At 33.3% G+C, this 17,564-nt stretch overlaps 2 protein-coding genes and 1 long non-coding RNA gene across 3 annotated transcripts; all 3 read left to right on the forward strand.

Moving 5' to 3' along the window:
- The first annotated feature begins 561 nt into the window (after positions 1–561).
- Positions 562–2,166, forward strand: LOC127148947 (zinc finger BED domain-containing protein RICESLEEPER 2-like). Its single transcript, XM_051083381.1, has 3 exons — positions 562–1,494; positions 1,563–2,051; positions 2,155–2,166. The coding sequence occupies exons 1-3, from the start codon at positions 562–564 to the stop codon at positions 2,164–2,166; spliced, it is 1,434 nt and encodes a 477-aa protein (XP_050939338.1).
- A 43-nt stretch (positions 2,167–2,209) lies between these two features.
- On the forward strand, positions 2,210–2,678 carry LOC127148777 (uncharacterized). The gene is made up of 2 exons (XR_007819865.1): positions 2,210–2,334; positions 2,433–2,678. It is a non-coding gene; the product is annotated as an uncharacterized LOC127148777 (long non-coding RNA).
- Positions 2,679–10,149: 7,471 nt separating this feature from the next.
- Positions 10,150–17,016, forward strand: LOC103490046 (putative hydrolase C777.06c). Its single transcript, XM_008449417.3, has 12 exons — positions 10,150–10,561; positions 11,013–11,137; positions 12,362–12,474; positions 12,634–12,675; positions 13,641–13,696; positions 13,863–13,939; positions 14,420–14,539; positions 15,883–15,959; positions 16,047–16,110; positions 16,200–16,250; positions 16,346–16,394; positions 16,550–17,016. Exons 1-12 carry the CDS (start codon positions 10,408–10,410, stop codon positions 16,666–16,668), a joined length of 1,047 nt encoding a protein of 348 aa, XP_008447639.1. The 5' UTR covers positions 10,150–10,407; the 3' UTR covers positions 16,669–17,016.
- Positions 17,017–17,564: the final 548 nt, after the last annotated feature.

A 17,564-nucleotide genomic window follows, 5' to 3' on the forward strand; every position in this document is an offset into this window, starting at 1 on the left:
TTCGTGTTCACAAGTCACACCAAAGTCAAGGGTGTGAAGAAAAAACTAAATCGTATTTTTTATTCGTTTCTATTTTTTTCTTAATTTTATTTTGTCCCCTATTTTTTATGTAGACATATGTCTGTGTATATTTCTTCATTTATAAATTTTTGCCATGTCTAGGAGCAAGTAATCGACCCAATCAAAAAGATGCAACAAAATTGATGAGGATTCAAAGATGAAGAATGTAAAAGTGGAAGACTAAAAAGAGAACGCTCCAAAGTGGGAGACTAAAGAGAGAACGGTTAGAAGCATATGCCAAAGAACTAGGTTTTTCTATTTTGTAATTAAGGATGCTTTCGATGGAAATATGTAAGATGTGCTTACCACTGTAGTATAGGGGTGAGCATGGTGGGCCGAAAAACCGAAACGACCGATCGAAACCGAACGAACCAATGTCGGGCGGGCGGAAAATAATATGGGCGGTCGGGTTTCGGGTTTTGTAATCTGAAAACCGACTTCGGTTCGATCGGTTCAAGCTATGCGATCGGTCGGTCTGGTAAACCGACCGAATCGACTCAAATGACATTAGCTTTTAAACCTAAAGACAAAGTTGGAGATAATTCTTCACAACTTGTATGTGAATCATTTAGTTTAGATGGTTGTCGGGATGCTTTGGTTGAGATGATAATAGTTGATGAATTGCCCTTTAAGTTTGTGGAGGGTAAGGGGTTTAAGAAGTTTGTGGATAAATTAACATGTGAAAATCATACTAGATTTGTTGTTCCATCTCGATTTACTGTGGCTAGAGATGTGTTTAAGTTGTATGTTAATGAGAAGAATCGTTTGAGAGACATGTTTGTAAAAAATAAGTATAGAGTTTCTCTCACCACTGATTGTTGGACATCGGGACAAAATATTAATTACATGGTCCTAACAGCCTATTTCATTGATTCTGATTGGAAATTACATAAGAGAATACTTAGTTTTTCTCCAATTGAGAATCATAAAGGTGATACTATCGGTAAAACCATTGAAAAGAATTTGAAGGATTGGGGCATTGAGAGGGTAATGACTTTGACGGTTGATAATGCAAGTTCGAATGACACTGCTGTTGCTTATCTTTTAAAGAGATTCAATAAAGGATTATTGTTTGGTGGGGAATTTCTGCATGTTCGTTGTTGTGCCCATATATTGAATCTTATAGTAACTGATGCTTTTAAGGAACATAACGATTGTATTGATAGGATTCGATATGCTGTGCGATTTATAACTTCTCTTGCTCGTTTTTTGAAATTTAAAAAGTGCATTGAACTTAAAAAAATTGCTTGTAAGAGTTATGTGTGTCTTGATGTTCCTACAAGATGGAACTCCACATATATGATGCTTGAAGCTGCTGTTAAGTTTGAAAAAGCTTTTGATAGATTAGAAGATGAAGATGCCTCGTATAGACATGATATGTCACCGAATAAGGAAGATTGGACAAATGCTAGGATGTTAATACGATTTTTAAAAGTATTTTATGATGTCACATTAAAGATTTCGGGTTCTTTGTATACTACTTCGAACTTGGTTTCCATCAGATTACAGTGGTTCAGAATTGTATACGTTTGAATGCGGGTAGTGCAAATGCATTGTTAGTTGGAATGGCTAATAACATGAAGCTAAAATTCGAGAAATATTGGGGAAACAATGAAAAGAATAATTTGTTGTTGTATGTTGCTATTGTGTTGGATCCTCGAAAGAAATTAAGATTTGTATCTTTTTGTTTGAAAATTTTTTTTGGTCCTGAGGTTGCTGAATCCATGGGAAATGTAGTGGAACAATGTTGTAGACGTCTCTTTCATGAGTATAGTACTACTCGAAGTGGGAGTAGACAAGGATGTAGTAGTACTAGTACAACTAGTACACAAACTGTTTCAGGCTTGGATACTAATATTGATTTTGATTCGAATGAAAATGTGGGTGAAGATTTTGTCTACGACACGATTGTTGAGGAATTTGAAGATGATTCTACTACACCTTTCGAACAGGGATCATCGAAGATTGATATCTATTTGTTGGAAGCCAATGTTAGGACCAAAGGTGATTTTGACATACTACAGTGGTGGAAGATGAACAGTGATCGATTTGAGGTTCTTGGTCATATGGCTAGAGATATTTTGGCTATTCCAGATTATATTGTAGCGTCTGAGTCGGTTTTTAGTACTGGAGGACGTGTTGTTGACTTATCACGCTGCTCATTGGCTCCTAAAACAGTGGAGGCTCTCATATGTACTCAAAATTGGCTAAATTCTGATCCAATACATCTTCAATTTCAACATGAATTGGAAGAGGCTTCAAAATTTGAAGAAGGTATTTTCAAATCTTTACATGATATCTTTTGTAGTTGTAATGTGTAACTTTAGTGAAATCTTAAATTATTTAGTAAATTCTTCATATCGATTATGTAGGATTTCGGGTGGTTATGGAGAATGAAAAGGAGCTTGAAGACCTTCTAGATTTTGATAAGTTGTCAACTACCGATTATTAACTAATTCTGATCCAAGACTTGTAATATTTCTATTGACTAGATTATCATAGTGTTTTTGTTCATACTTTGGTTGTATTTGTGACTATTAATAGTAATGTGGTGAACTGAATTGAACTTGGATGTTTCTAACCCTATAATATTTGATATATATTTCATTTTGGTAGTATGTTTAGATTCTTATTTTTATGTTGTTTATTTTATTAATTTGTGTATTACCTATAAACTAAGCATTGAAATTAATAGAACTTGATTTTATTTTTTAATCACAATTATATGATTTTAAGACAATATAGAATATATATCATAGACTTTTTTTATTGAAATTAAAAAGTGAAATAAAACATAATAACGTCATTTAAAATCGTTTGTTTATCAAAAAGAAAGCAATAAACATAGAAAAGGAAGGAGGAGGAGGAGAAGAAACAGGAAAGAAAGAAAGAAGGAGAGGAAAAAAAAAAGGAAAACCGACCGACCCGACCGTCGGTTGGACCGACCGGTTTCGTTAGAACCTGCAGTCGAGGCCGGTTTTCGTACTTCCGTGCCGACTTGTAGTCGGTTCGGGGCGGTTTGGTCGGAAAACCGACCCCGATCGCCCGATGCTCACCCCTACTGTAGTATATTATGGATCTTATAATTGATGGATCTAAAGTTCGATTGAATGGATCGTCTCATAATTATATTATCAAATTCTTTACATTTTTTTAGAACTTATACACATGTCTATAACAAGTCTTGAGTAAGAGATCTCAAGAATGAAGCTGAAAAATATATTTCCAAAAATAATGAGTAAATAAATATAACTTCATACTTTTTGTGTAATTAATTACTCTCCTTTTATTTAATCGGATAAAATAAAAAATTAACGTGCATACGTTTTACCAACTAGTAATAATAAAAAAAGAAAATTGCATGGCACAAATTAGAAAATAAATATAATTTATAGCACAAGGAACAAGGAAAAATAAACTTCTCTTGCTTTCGTTTGAAAAATGAGGAAAACTTTTGGACCAAGGAAATATATGGGCTTAGTAAGTCCGCAGATTTTCTCGCTTAGATGCAAATAAATTAAATGGGCTATACATTAATATGGATTGAATTTGCAAACTCCTAGATTGGCTCTCAGATTTTTAAAAGATGCTGCATCAAGATAGTAAAAATATTTGCCAATTGAAGAGAAGTTCCTGACATGTTCTAAAGAGATAATTTTTTCTACAACAAGTTCTCTAATGTAGTGATGTTTGATATCAATGTATTTGGTTCTACTATGTTGAAAAGGATTTTTGGAAGTATTAATAGCACTCATATTATCACAATATAGTGTTATTGTATCTTGTTGAATTTCATATTCGAGAAGCATTTGTTTAATCTATATTAACTGAGTACAACTGCTTCCAGATGATATATATTCAGCTTCAGCTAGAGAAAAAGAAACACAAAATTGCTTTTTACTGAACCATCATATGAGATTGTTTCCTAATAAGAAACATCCTCCTGAAGTGTGCTTTTTTTATCATCAGAACATCCTGCCCAATTTGTATCATAATATCCAACTAAAGTTGAATTTGTATCATAAAAGTATAAAATTCCAAACTCACTAGTACCATGAACATATTGTAGAATTCTTTTTTTATTATTGTAAGGTAAGATAATCGAGGATTTGATTGAAAACGAGCACAAACTCCTACTACACAGGTTATATCAAGTCTGCTTGCAGTTAATACAATAGGCTCTCAACCATACTTCTATAAAGTTTATTGTCAATTGCTTCATCTTCATAATCTTTAGTTAATCCTAGATGTGTGGCAATTGGAGTTCTCTTTGACTGAGATTTATCAAAACCAAATTTCTTGATAATACTTTTTGCATTTTTTTCTTGAGAAATAAAAATTTCATTCTTTTCTTGTTTTATTGTAAACCAAGAAAGAATGCTAGTTTTCCAACCATACTCATATTGAATTCTGATTGCATGTTTTGAATGAAGTTGTTCACAATTCCTTCAAGAAATCCTCCAAATATTATATCATCAACATATATTTGAGCAATTATAAAGTATTTATTAGACTTGTTTATAAATAAAGTTTTGTTTGTTCCTCCTCAGGCATAACCTTTGTGTACAAGAAATATAGTATGACATTCATACCAAGCTCTAGGAGCTTGTTTGAGTCATATAAAGCTTTATTTAATTTATATACATGATGATTAGGATCTATGAATCTTTTGGATTGAGTAACATAAACCTCCTCTTCATTTAAGTATCCATTTGAAAAGGTATTCTTGACGTCCATTTGATATAATTTGAATTTTTAAAGATAAGATATACTAAGCAAAATACGTCTGGCTACGGAAGCAAAAGTCTCTTAGAAAACAACTCCTTCGATTTAAGAGTAGCCTTGAGCAAGTAGGGATTTATTTTTAGTGACACGACCACTTTCATCCGTTTTATTTTTAAAAATCCATTTAGTTTCAATTATATTTGTTGAATCAGGTTTTGGAACCCATTTCTAGACATTATTTTTAAAAATCCATTTAGTTTCAATTAGAATTGTAAGAGTTCATCTTGCATAGCACTAATCCATAATTCATCTTTGAGATCTTCATTTATAGAAGTTGGTTTAATGGGTGAAGTATAACAAATATTAGCAATTAACTTGGCATAGTCAATTCTATTTTCTTTCTAGTTGTAATCCCTGTATTTAAATCAGCAATGATGCTACTGGAAGGATGATTCTTTTGGGCACGAGAAGAATGAGCATTTTCTTTTAAAGGAGTTGTAGGAGTACTAGATAAAGGATCAATATTATCACTCATGCTATTAACTTCATAAATAGCTGGAGAAGCATCTGTTTTTTTTTTTTTGTAAGGGATTGTCTGTGTCTTTGTAATAGGGAATATCATCATCATCTGTTCGTTTTAGGGAGGCTTTTTCATTATCATTTATGATTACATTGATAGTTTCCATAAGTTCTTTTATTAAAAACTCTATAAGCTTTACTATTTTGTGAATATCCTAAAAAAATTCCTTCATCAGATTTAGTATCCCATTTTCTATGATATTCATGATCAACAAGAATATATCATGCGCTTCCGAAAATATGAAAATATTTCACATTTGACTTTCTTCCTTTCGACAATTCATAAATAGTAGATGATGTGTCTGCTCGAGTAGTATTTCTGTTATGAATATGGCAAGCTGGATTTATAGCTTTAGCGTAAAAATGTAAAGGAATCTTACATTTAACCCAAGTAAAACGAGAGTAGTCATTTACACAAACAAAAGCATATTTCTTACCTCCAAGATTTTTGTTTGCATTGGACCCATGAGATCCATATGAAGGAGTTCAAGAACTTCGTTGGTATAATATTCACCAATATTTTTATGTGAAGTTCTACTTTGCTTTCTAATTTGACAATCTCCACAAAATAAATCAAAGTTGATATGAAGAGTAAGTATACCCAGGACAACATCTACTTTCAAGGTTTTGTTGATTGTTCTGAGACTAACTTGTCCCAATTTTCTATGCTAGATTCAAGTTTCTTCTTCCTTATGTAAACTGCATATAAATTTGTTTTTATTTGACACCTAGTGATGATAGCAATTATCTATTTGACGAACTTCCTTCATAAAAATTGTATTGTTTTTATCATAAACAATACATTCTTCTTTACAGAAGTTTATTATATACCCTTGTCACAAAGTTGACTAATGTTGATTAAGTTTGATGTTAAACATTCAACTAATCTCACATATCTTGCGGTCTTGGAAGATTTGATTTAACGATATCTCCTTTGGCAAGAATTTTTCCTTTAGCTCAGTCACCAAAGGTTATATGACCTGAGGAACATTCTTTTAATTCAAAAAAATAAGCTCTCGATTACCTGTATATGTCTTGAACAACCACTATCAAAGTACCAGTCCTCTATTGATGTTTAGATATTGGATAGTAGTAAAGGCAACATTACATTTATTGGAAGTGGATTTTAATCTTCATTTCCATCTTTGGTTGTTTAGGCTTGTATATATGAGGATTAAGTTTCTGATGATAGGAGGTTTGTTTAAGAAAGTCTTTTTGATGATAGGGAGATGTTTTTAGGACTTCATAGCAAGCAAGTCTTATATGCCCATTCTTTCCACATTAATGATAAACCCAATTCTTGAACTTCTTTTGAGTAAAATTATTTCTGATTTGATTAGCTTCTGAGTTCTTGATTTGAACAAGAATAGTTTTTTTTTTTTTTTTTTGTATTTTTAGCTGAGTTCTTTGTTGGAACAAAAACAATCTTTTTATTCCTTTTGACAATTATACCCAATTCCTTCTCTATTTAGGATGCTCTTACCTATTTTAAGAATTTGATTAAGATTATCAGTACCAAAATTTAACATTTTGATAGATTTGGAAATGTTGTCATATTCAGCCTTTGTGTGTTTTTAGTTCTTGTTTTAAAGATGAAATAATAGTTAACAATCCATGATCATCTTCAACCAATTCTTGAATTATTTCTTTCTAAATCATAAGAATTGATTAATCTTTCTGCCACTAATGGTGAAGTTGATTATAAGACAAATTGTTTTCTTGGGTGACAACAGATGAATCTTCAATATTTGACTTTGAGTTGTTTCTTGTAAGAACACTTATGAAGGCTCAATTATTTTCATCTCCACTGCTATTGTTGTATGATTCATCATCTGATAATATTGTACTAAAGCTTCTCTTTTATCTTTTCAAATGATTTGGACATTCAACTTGATAGTGACTATAGCCTTCACATTCTCTACACTTGAAAGATCTATCTAATTTGACAACAAATTTGTCAATATCGTTCAATAATTGTTTTGTTCTCTACTGTTAGAGCCATAATTATTCGATTTTTAAAATTTTTTAACTACTTTTGAGAATTGTTTTTTAAATTTATATTACCAGCAGAAGATTTGTCCTTCTCAAGGGGGTCTTCTTCATGAATGGATTGAAAAGTGATTCCTTTACCTTTCTTATCTTCTCTATATGATATAGTATGCAAAGAACTAAATAATTCATCTTATCTTCTCAACTTTTGTACGATACCATCTTTGAGGTGGTGGATGTTTCTGTTTCGTTGTCAACACTGAAACATCCACGAACACATTGCCCATAGATGCAGTGGGGGTAACATTCATCCCCGATGAGGAGAATGGGATCGCTGGACACAAACAGGGGAAAAAAGATGCTCGACATAAGGAGGAGCATGGAGACGCTTGAGATGATGAGGAGTAGGGGCAGACAGGTCTTCTACGTAACCTTTTGTTGTCATAATTTGAAAACTTCGATCCAGATAAGCATGCTGGTCATCTGTCCGGTCAATCTCCTCTATGTGGGCCTGAAATTTGATCATAAATAGGTACTAGTTAAACCCTAAATCCTAAAATATTATAATGAAGGTGGAGGAAGAAAATGAATTGTAACGTACCATTTGAGACCCGAAGACCTGTGACTGAATCACGTTCAACTTAAGTGAGTATGTGGAACTCCATCGAATGATACATGGCATTGCATCGTGCGAAGCCCTATTGGCAATTTGCCCACTAATGGACAACACTATCTTATAGACCCAAACCTATAAATGCAATAATAACGTTAATACAAGCATATAAGTACTAAAAAAAACCTAAAAGCATAGAATTACTAACTTGAAAGGTGAAGGGAACCCGTATAGACTATACAACTTTTGAGGACTTGTTATTCACAAATTTCTTCTTATGCAAGGTAACTTTACCATTAAGTACCCCTTTCAAGCTACCCAAAGTCTTAACCCATATCAACTTCACCTTGTAATCTAAACTCCGAGCCTTCTCACCTAGTAATCTAAAGCTAATAACATTCACTCATTCATCCTCAACCCCTCTCATCAAGATATAATGGCACAGAGGTACATTGAAAACCAACTTAATGTCCAAGAAATGTCCAAACATGATTTTCCTAAACATATACGCCAGCCTAGGTGTTAACTTGTTTTTAATGTTTGAGAGAACCTTCGCTAAGTGTGAACAACAGGTCTAATTTTTTAGGAAGAAGTCTGCACTGCGGATTTTGGTGACTGGAGGCATTTGCTAAACAAAAAACACACATAACAAAACAAAATCAGTAATCTGTCCTAAAACTTGGGCCAATCTTGACCTAGAATAACATGAATTAACAATGGAACTCAAGCCACATTGTATTGAGATGCTATGAGATTAGGATTTTACATGCATTTTGTGATGTATCATAGATTAATCTTAGTCGAAAAGCTCTTCATCATAATAATTGAAAGCTGTTCTTCTCCTTGTTCATTGATGCCTAAGGCACCGTATAGTCTAGTTTTGAATAGTAAAGTCAGGGCATTCTCAATTGATCTTCACTAGTTCTTTTTATCATTTATTCTTTCACAAAAAAAAGGCAGGTCCCACTCCGCGATATTGAATTGTTAGGAAATCTCTTTCCTTCACTCCTTTAACATGTTGTGCTAGTTTGTTCATGCTTTCTTTTCCAGCCAAGAACATCAATCAGTCTCATTGATAAGGATATATATATGAACTTTTCTCTGAACCTATGTTCCATTCCTCCCACGCGGTAGAGCTATTTGAGTGTGGAATTTCTGAGTTGACTTTATTCATTGATTCAGCTTGAATCTTGGACTCCTTTCAGTTGCCAACGAGGATAGCAAAAGAAAGAAAAAGAGATTATCCCTCTCCATCCGGCCATTGGGACATCCAGGTGGGACCTATGCCTCCAAAGGCCGAGGAGAATCGGGTTCTTACCCCCATGAACCTTGATCAATCTAATTAAGCTACCACGGGCTAGTATAGTCGAGCCATTTCATCCTCAACTCTGTGAATTTCCCTAGGCGAAGAGGGGCATCTTAGGACTCATTCTATAAATCTCGAGACAATTTCATCAATCTCGATCGAGTTTCATCATCTACACGAGCCTAGATTGATGAAATTGCTGAAATTTGTCGAACGAAACCACTTACATTAACTTAAAACTGGATACAAAGACAACTCCAACATCCTCAAATTTCACAAATAACCTTAAACCATAAGTTTAAAACAAAGCCCTAAACTATTAAACGTAATTACCTCTACAAATTTAAGCTTGGGACACACTTGGGGATACACTTCGTAAGGTTTGTTAAGCAAATCAGGCAATCTTGAGAGCAAAAGGTTCAAACTTGACTGGAATGAGAAGCTTGTTTGGCGAAAGTGAATATTAAACATTTAGAAAACAAGGGTATTTTGATAATGTGAACATATTCTATATTTTGAATTTTAAAAACAAAACATGAAATCTCGGGAATAATCTTGATTGAGATTGCTCGAAAAAAACTCATTTTCCCCATTAGAACCCAACCCAAATAACTTTAACTTCTCTATTTTGTCTTATTTTTGTTAATTTCCCTAGATAGTTGTTTATGAAAATCTATGAAATTATATTCGTAGATATTTTAGTTGATTTTGTTATAGAGGCGTTTGTAAAATTAGCAAAAGAAAATTTATGATAATAAAATTCATATTACTATATTTTTAAATTATAAAACTAACCAATTTTAAAGTGAAAATCCTCCGATAGCTCCTTAATAATCTGGCGTAAACATTTGATAACCGTCTGGTATATCTACCAAAGAGACGCAACTGCTTTTTCTAAATTTTGTTGTCAATTTCACGTTGCTAATAACTATCTATTTATCTATTCATTTAGCACAGGCTCGCATTAGAAGTTCCGGCTTCCCGGTCGGTGACTGCGAGAAGAAGTTCCGGCAAGCTTTATAATCTCTGATGAACTTTTCTTTGGGCCCACTATAGTCCGCTTACAAGAAAAGCTTATCAATTTAATCAGAAAGTGCCTTTTTAATCTAACGATTTGGAAACCCAACTCTTCTCGATGGTTTTGTTTGTGGGTACGACTCTTCCTCCCACTTCTATGGCCTGTCTTGCAGCTTTAAGAACCCAAGTTCAACTTCGAAGCTCTGCATTTCCGATTGCTCGAAAAGGGTTTTCTCCCTTTCAACGAATTGCCCAATCTCGCCTTCAATCCGGTGAGCTACATTTCTCGCTGTTTGCTTTCGTGGGTATTCATTTCTGCTGTAAAATCTCTTGCCCCTTTTTCTATTTCGATTCGATTCGATTCATTCACTATGTTTATTTTACTTTTCAACTGTTCTGTATTTCATGAGTTCTCAAGCTGGGGATGTGATTGAATGCCTGCTGTTGCGGATTTTGCATTTCTCACTATACTTGCTAGCTCACAATACTTTTGTACTTCACATTGTTCTTGCTACATCTTACACGGCAAGATCGTTTATAAGTTTTCAAGAGGAAAATTGTACGAGATTTTCTTGATTACTTTGTTATGTTGTATTTTCTCAATCAACTGCAGGAACTGAAATTAGGCAGAATGTAGAGGTTTGGTCGTTCATCTTTAACTACCAAAACGTGAACATTTCGTGGGTTCGGAAGTGTGTGGTAATTCTTACTTTGTATTTACAGTTTCTGATGGTGAGATTGGAGGGACGGTATCTGCCAATGAATCAGAAATCATATTTATAGGTACGGGTACCAGCGAAGGAATCCCACGAGTGAGCTGCCTGACTGATCCTATAAAGAAATGTCCGGTACGGATTTCGAATTTCTGAGCATGAATTTGCTGATTAATGTCAAAATGTTTAACAGTGGCTCAAATTCCTTCGGAATGAAACGATTGTCAGATCTAAGAAGGAAACTGATGGTACCTACTAGTAGTGGACTTGTATTGTCGGTTATAGAAATGTGGCTTTGTCCCATTTTATTTCGTAGGTCTATAACTTTTTAAAGTCAGTGTACAGTATTAAAGTTGGGTTTCACAAGGGTAGGTTTGTATAATACCTCTGTGTTAGGAATTTACACAAAATATAAATAAATGCAGAATAAACTAAATTATATCTCAAACTCCCACCTCACAAGTTAGAGCCAAATAAACAATCGATCATAATAAAACGTAGTGATAAAGAAAAACAACACCAAAAATTATACTCCTAAAATTATATGGTTCGTTCCAAACTCAAGACTACATTAAGTCCTCTGCAAGTACAAATTCTACTAGAATGGAGAATGAAAAAGAACCCCTTAAATGCGCTTACAAATCTCTCTTTCCTAGATAGTCCAACAAGAATTATTTGAATTCAAGTACCCAACTCGATAGCTTGAAATAAGCAATAAGAGAAACTCTCAACCGAATAAAAATACACACTGTAATTTAGAGAAACTTCCTAAAATTCTGTCTGGTGCACATCTCTCCGGCGGCAGGATCTTCACGGATTCTGCCTTCTCTTCTTCAGCGGTGCAATTTTCTTCAATTGTGTAAACATATATTTATATAAATGCATTGCTAAATAATGGGATAGGCCTAATAATGTTGAAGAAATTAATGAAATCACAGCCTCAACTTTCCTTCATTGATAAGTCACCGGAACTTGCTTTCCTTCAATCATGACTTGCCTATCAATTAGCCAATTGGCCATTTGCCAATGAGAATATTTGCTTACTGAGGTTAATTAGAAGAAAACTGGCAACTATTTCATTTTAATTTTTATCTCTCAGTTGATTCACAACCCCAATTTTTCTTTTTAAAGAAAAGCACACCTCCTTCATTAACCAATAAAAAAAACTTGTTTATTAGGCTAAGAAATAAGAGAGGGAGTTTTGTCTCACTTTTCCTAACATGTATGTAGACAATAGCACTGACAAATTTATGAACTGAGTAGACTTGACTGCTTAATTTCAAGTTATTTTGACTAACATGCGATCTAAACAACCCTCAATAGCATTTTATGATTTTTTTTTAAATTGTTTTATTTTAGGTATGCTTCAAAGCTGCAGAACCGGGCAATAAAAATAGGAGGCTTAATACCAGTATCCTAGTTCGATATGCTGGACCTTCTGGAAATCGTAATATACTTATCGACGTTGGAAAGTTAGTATATTATTACCATTTTTTTTTAATTTCTTACCCTTTATTCTGTAGGTTATTGCCTTTCTGGATTTTTCCTGTAATGGGAAATAGATAAAAAATTTATCTTCTGTCGCTATATTTTTCTGACAGCTATTCTGACAATTATATATTTTTCTGCAGGTTTTTCTACCACAGTGCTCTCCGATGGTTTCCCGCATTTGGGTCAGTAATTGGTTCTTTTTGATTAAGTTCTACCTTTTATATAGAGGAAATTTACGTATCTACTTGGTTACTCCTATTGTTTGGTTGACTATATTAGTTTACAGGGGTCTAAATGCATTTCTACTGCCGAGATCTTTATAAGCTAGTTAATTAGTTCATGTTTACTTGTAAGGCTTCACATTCTTTTTGCATGGTTTTCTTGCCACTTCTGTTGTTTGTTCCGTGCCGTCATTCCTTTGTACTCTCACGTGGTATATTTGAGTTTCTTTTTTGGAACAAGTTCTTGTTCTTTCGTACTTCCATAATATACATTTTCCCCCATTTGCTTCTTTTAATAAAATAGTTTTTGAAAGGGCAAGCTCTAAACTCATGCTTCTTGTAAGTCTATGAGTTCAATATTATCATTTGTTTGTTACAAACATGGATAAAGAAAGTGAAGGGGTGCACAAATATCAAATGAAGATTCCATTTCCTTTCCCTATGGATGTTTCATTCGAAGATATTGGACAAGAAACTTTTTTGTGGCTTGGAGGGGTGTGTGCTGCGATTTGGGATATTTTGAGGGAGAGGAATAATTAGGTGTTTCGTGGTAGGGAAAGAGACCATAATGAGGTTTGATCCCTTTTAGATTTCATGTGTCCCTTTGAGCTTTGATTTCAAAGACCTTTTGTAACTATTCCATTGGTAACACTTAGATGGAATCCCTTCTTCTAGTATGAGTTTTTTGGTGGGATTGTTTTTCTTTTCTATGCCCTTGGTGGGCTTCTTTCATTCTTTCTCAATGAAAGTTGTTGTTTTGCTTAAAGTTCTGACATTTATCAAATTAGTATATTACAATTTAAGTTGTTTATCTTGTTTATTTTTATTAGTATGTCATAATGTTGACCTTGACATTATTTTGTGCCATACGTTTTTGCGTATGATTGTTGCCTCATCATATTCATAACTAGTTGCATTTCTGCCAGGATAAGAACAATTGATGCAGTTATTATTACTCATTCTCATGCCGATGCAATTGGAGGTCTCAAACATGAATGCCTTGCAATCTGATCTTATTTTAGATTATAAGAAAAGTTGCAATTCTAGAGTACATTCGTTTTCTTCATTCCTTTATTTCTATATAGCCTTGAAACTAACTTTTGACCACTGTTTCTCTCTTCCTTTTTTTCTTTCCTTTTCACTATCAGGTCTTGATGATCTTCGCGATTGGACAAACAATGTCCAGCCTTCAGTCCCAATTTATGTGGCTCAACGTGATTTTGAGGTTCCAACTTTTTATAGTTTAATTTCATACTTATGTTTCCCAAGTATCCATATTTCGAGGTATTTCATTTTTTTAGGCTAAATTATAAAAGATACCCATGGACCCTTCCCTTGTTTCAAGGTTACCTTATTCCTTGAAAAATTCAACATTTCCCAAACATTTTATGAACATTTTAAAAGTACCTTTCAAATTGAAATTTCTTAGAATGTCGAATAAAAACTGGGATTGCTACACCCTTCTCAAGTTGCTGTCATACCATTCTGACCCAACTTTCATTCGATATTTTGATGGGTTTCTACTCTAAACATTTATAAAAGATGAAGGGTAATATTCTAACTCTCGAAAGAGTTGGAGTATTTTTGAAATAAATGACAAAGTTCTGGTATTGTTTGTAATTTAAAACTTCTTTTTTTCTGTTTTCTTTTTTATTGTATTTTTTATTTTTTTAATTTGATATTTGACACAGTGAAATAATTTTAGGTGATGCAGAAGACTCACTATTATTTGGTAGACACAAGTGTAATTTTACCTGGTGCTGCAGTTTCAGAATTGCAGTTCAATATCATACCTGAGGAACCTTTTGTAGTCGATGATTTGAAGGTAGGCATTTTAAGTTTGAACGGATTTGTTTCTTTTTTCTTCTTTTTTTCCTCTCATTTTCTTTTTGAAAAGGGTATGCAACTTTTCATTAAAATACTGAAAAGAGACTAATGCGAAAGGAGCTTACAAGAGACTAACCAAAGATCAAGGATTACTAAAAACAAAACAAAAAACTTAGAACATCAGAACAGCTTAAAGGAAAACGTAATTAAGAAGGAAAGAAAATGAAAACAGGCCACCTGCCAAAAATGTCTTGAATCAAGAAGCCTTCGAACTTCTTGGATAGGAAACACAATGAAGAGGACTTTAGATGAGCCAAGTCATAAAGATAGTACGAACTTTGAGAACAACTCTGAAAAATACTATGGTTTCTTTCCATCCAAATCTCAGAAAGTAAATCAAAGTTAACCTATAACAAGTAGGCATTAGAATTTCATCTAATGCCACCAAGGACCCAGTGAACGTTTGCCTTACAAGAATCCAATTTTTAATGGAATTGAATTATATCCAGCTTAATAGCATGCAGTGATCAATTAATGAAAGAAGAATTTTTCATATTGTCATTTTCGTTTTATTCTTGATTATGGTTGATAACTGATTATCTTTCTTCATTTCTTTTTTAATGAACCTGGCAGTAAACCACACGAGTTTATGATTTTGGAAAACTTTTCAATTATTTAGAGCTGTCTATAGTATTGTTCATCTGAAAAAGTGGTGATGGTTTCGTTTCAGTCTTCATAAAAATGAAAGTTGAATAATACATCCGAGGGACAGTCTAGAGTTTTCAATTTGGGGCATATAAATCTAAGAGTGCAAGTTTGTCGATTCATGTACGTTTTAGGTCAGACTTGACACCTAATTGACATTGATTAAGGAAAATAAATTTCTATACTGTAACTAACATTCTCTTACAAGAAAACTAACTAAATTGACCGCCAAGTTGAACTGAACTAACCAACAAAACTTTTCTAATATTAACAGAGTAATGTCTTATATATGCTTTAAGAGACTGAATTTTCCGATGATTATATTTCTATATGATTGAACCAACAGCTTCATCCATTTCAAGTTGCAGTGAAAAAAAGAAGGAAAGAGGATACAAGTGTTTAGCAATTCTTTCCAGTTTTTTGGTGCAAAGCACATATGTAGATTATATAAGCATGCTGACAGCCTTACGTTGTTATCTATCAATTAAATTTTATATGTTATCAAATTGTTCACTGCACAACGAACTAAACAAAAGTTTAGTTATGAGAAGTGGTTACTGGATGCTTTCCAAGTAATGCTTGTTGATCTGAAATGCAGCTGATAGGTTTCGATTCAATTTTTTTCTTTTTTTTCAGGTTACACCTTTACCAGTTTGGCACGGTCGTGGCTATCGTTCATTGGGTTTTCGATTTGGGAATGTTTGTTACATTAGGTAAGTGTAATTTGCTTCTCCGTCTCAAAATATCTCAGCATTAAATCAGCTTAGAGTTTATAAACGCTCGTCTGCTTTTTTGGACAGTGATGTTAGTGAAATACCTGAAGAAACTTATCCATTGTTGAAAGATTGTGAAATTCTCATACTGGTATCTCTCTCTCTTTTTCTCTCTTCCATTGGAAACAATCATACAGCTGGAAATAAGATGATAATAGTTGTGGCTTGGTCAACTTTCAGGACGCATTACGGCCTGATCGATCTTCTTCCACCCACTTTGGGCTTCCAAGAGTAATTAGTTGTTCAAATTCATTCTATGATTCATAAGCATAAACCAAGGAAATGAAAGGAAAGAGAATTAATGTTTCTTCTTCTTTTCTTTTCAGGCTTTAGAGGAAGTAAGGAAAATACAACCAAAGAGAACTCTATTCACTGGTATCAATTCATTAACTTACGCTACCACCAGTTTTAAATCTCTGTTTTTTTGAACCTTTAACAATTGAATTCATTACTTTTATCTCTGTTTTTACAATACTTTTGGTTTGTACTTCTGAATTTATGATTGAAAGTGAACTATTTGATACATGTAGGTATGATGCATTTAATGGATCATGAAGAAGTAAACAGTTATCTGTTGAAACTGAAGGAGACTGAAGGTGTTGATGCTCAACTAAGCTACGATGGGCTTCGAATACCAGTAACCCTCTAACCACATTTTATTACTTTTATGTTTTTTCCCCATCCATTCTTTCACTAATTTTAATTAGATCAATAAATGTCATACTATATAAATACACGCACACACACACAAGTATTTACATCATTTTGCTCTCAAATGCAAACCCATGATCTCCACTTTGATCTGTCTTTATAGATATCTTTCAGCTCTCCTGTAACTTTCATTATGTTACCATTGAGATTAGGTTACTTTTGTTGAGGGTGAGTTTGGGATCATTTCATTATGTTACCATTGAGATTAGGTTACTTTTCTCAAATGCAAACCCATGATCTCCTCTTACACATATAATAGACAAGAAACAACAGTTCACATATCAAACCATCCGAGGGGTTATGTTTGATGTTTGAATTTGGTCAAGTAATTGCAACTCAATTAAGTTGTTTTTTTTTTAAATAAATGTTTTAATTTTGTATTTAATTTTATTTTTTTGGAGAGTCAGTAAAGTTGTTAGTCTATAGTAAATAATACCTTTTTTCTTTATTTGAAGTATCTCGCTCCAATGAGGACAGTCCTATTGTCCTATCTTTCTTTCTTTTATTATATTGAGTTGAGTTGGGAGTGAGTATTAAAGAGTTTTGCTAGATCCAGTTAGTTCAATGTTGTTCTACCGTGATTATTTTTTGTATCTTGTTGAGATGAATTGTAGTCAGCTTAACAAAAATGTTCATTAACTACCTATTGACAACAAGATCTTTGAGTTTTTATGTTTTTTCAATTTACAACACTTAGTATTCCATATCCTGCATCCTGCTTACTCTTTGTTACAATGTCTATTCTTATACTCCATAATTATTTGCATCCAGTTAAAAGTGTAATGAGCTTGCCTAGTATGATTCAATTCTTATTTACATAGTCTTTTCCAGCAT

The sequence above is a fragment of the Cucumis melo genome, chromosome 4 (genome assembly GCF_025177605.1).
Source record: "Cucumis melo cultivar AY chromosome 4, USDA_Cmelo_AY_1.0, whole genome shotgun sequence".
Lineage (NCBI taxonomy): Eukaryota > Viridiplantae > Streptophyta > Magnoliopsida > Cucurbitales > Cucurbitaceae > Cucumis > Cucumis melo.

Bases quoted from the DNA above. Each gene is read 5' to 3' on its own strand.
- LOC103490046 (XM_008449417.3), top strand. From the start codon at position 10,408: ATGGTTTTGTTTGTGGGTACGACTCTTCCTCCCACTTCTATGGCCTGT. The intron at 10,562-11,012 runs GTGAGCTACATT...TTGTATTTACAG, and splicing joins CCAATCTCGCCTTCAATCCG to TTTCTGATGGTGAGATTGGA. The intron at 14,540-15,882 runs GTAGGCATTTTA...CTTTTTTTTCAG, and splicing joins TTGTAGTCGATGATTTGAAG to GTTACACCTTTACCAGTTTG.
- LOC127148947 (XM_051083381.1), top strand. From the start codon at position 562: ATGACATTAGCTTTTAAACCTAAAGACAAAGTTGGAGATAATTCTTCA. The intron at 1,495-1,562 runs GTATTTTATGAT...GGTTTCCATCAG, and splicing joins TGTTAATACGATTTTTAAAA to ATTACAGTGGTTCAGAATTG.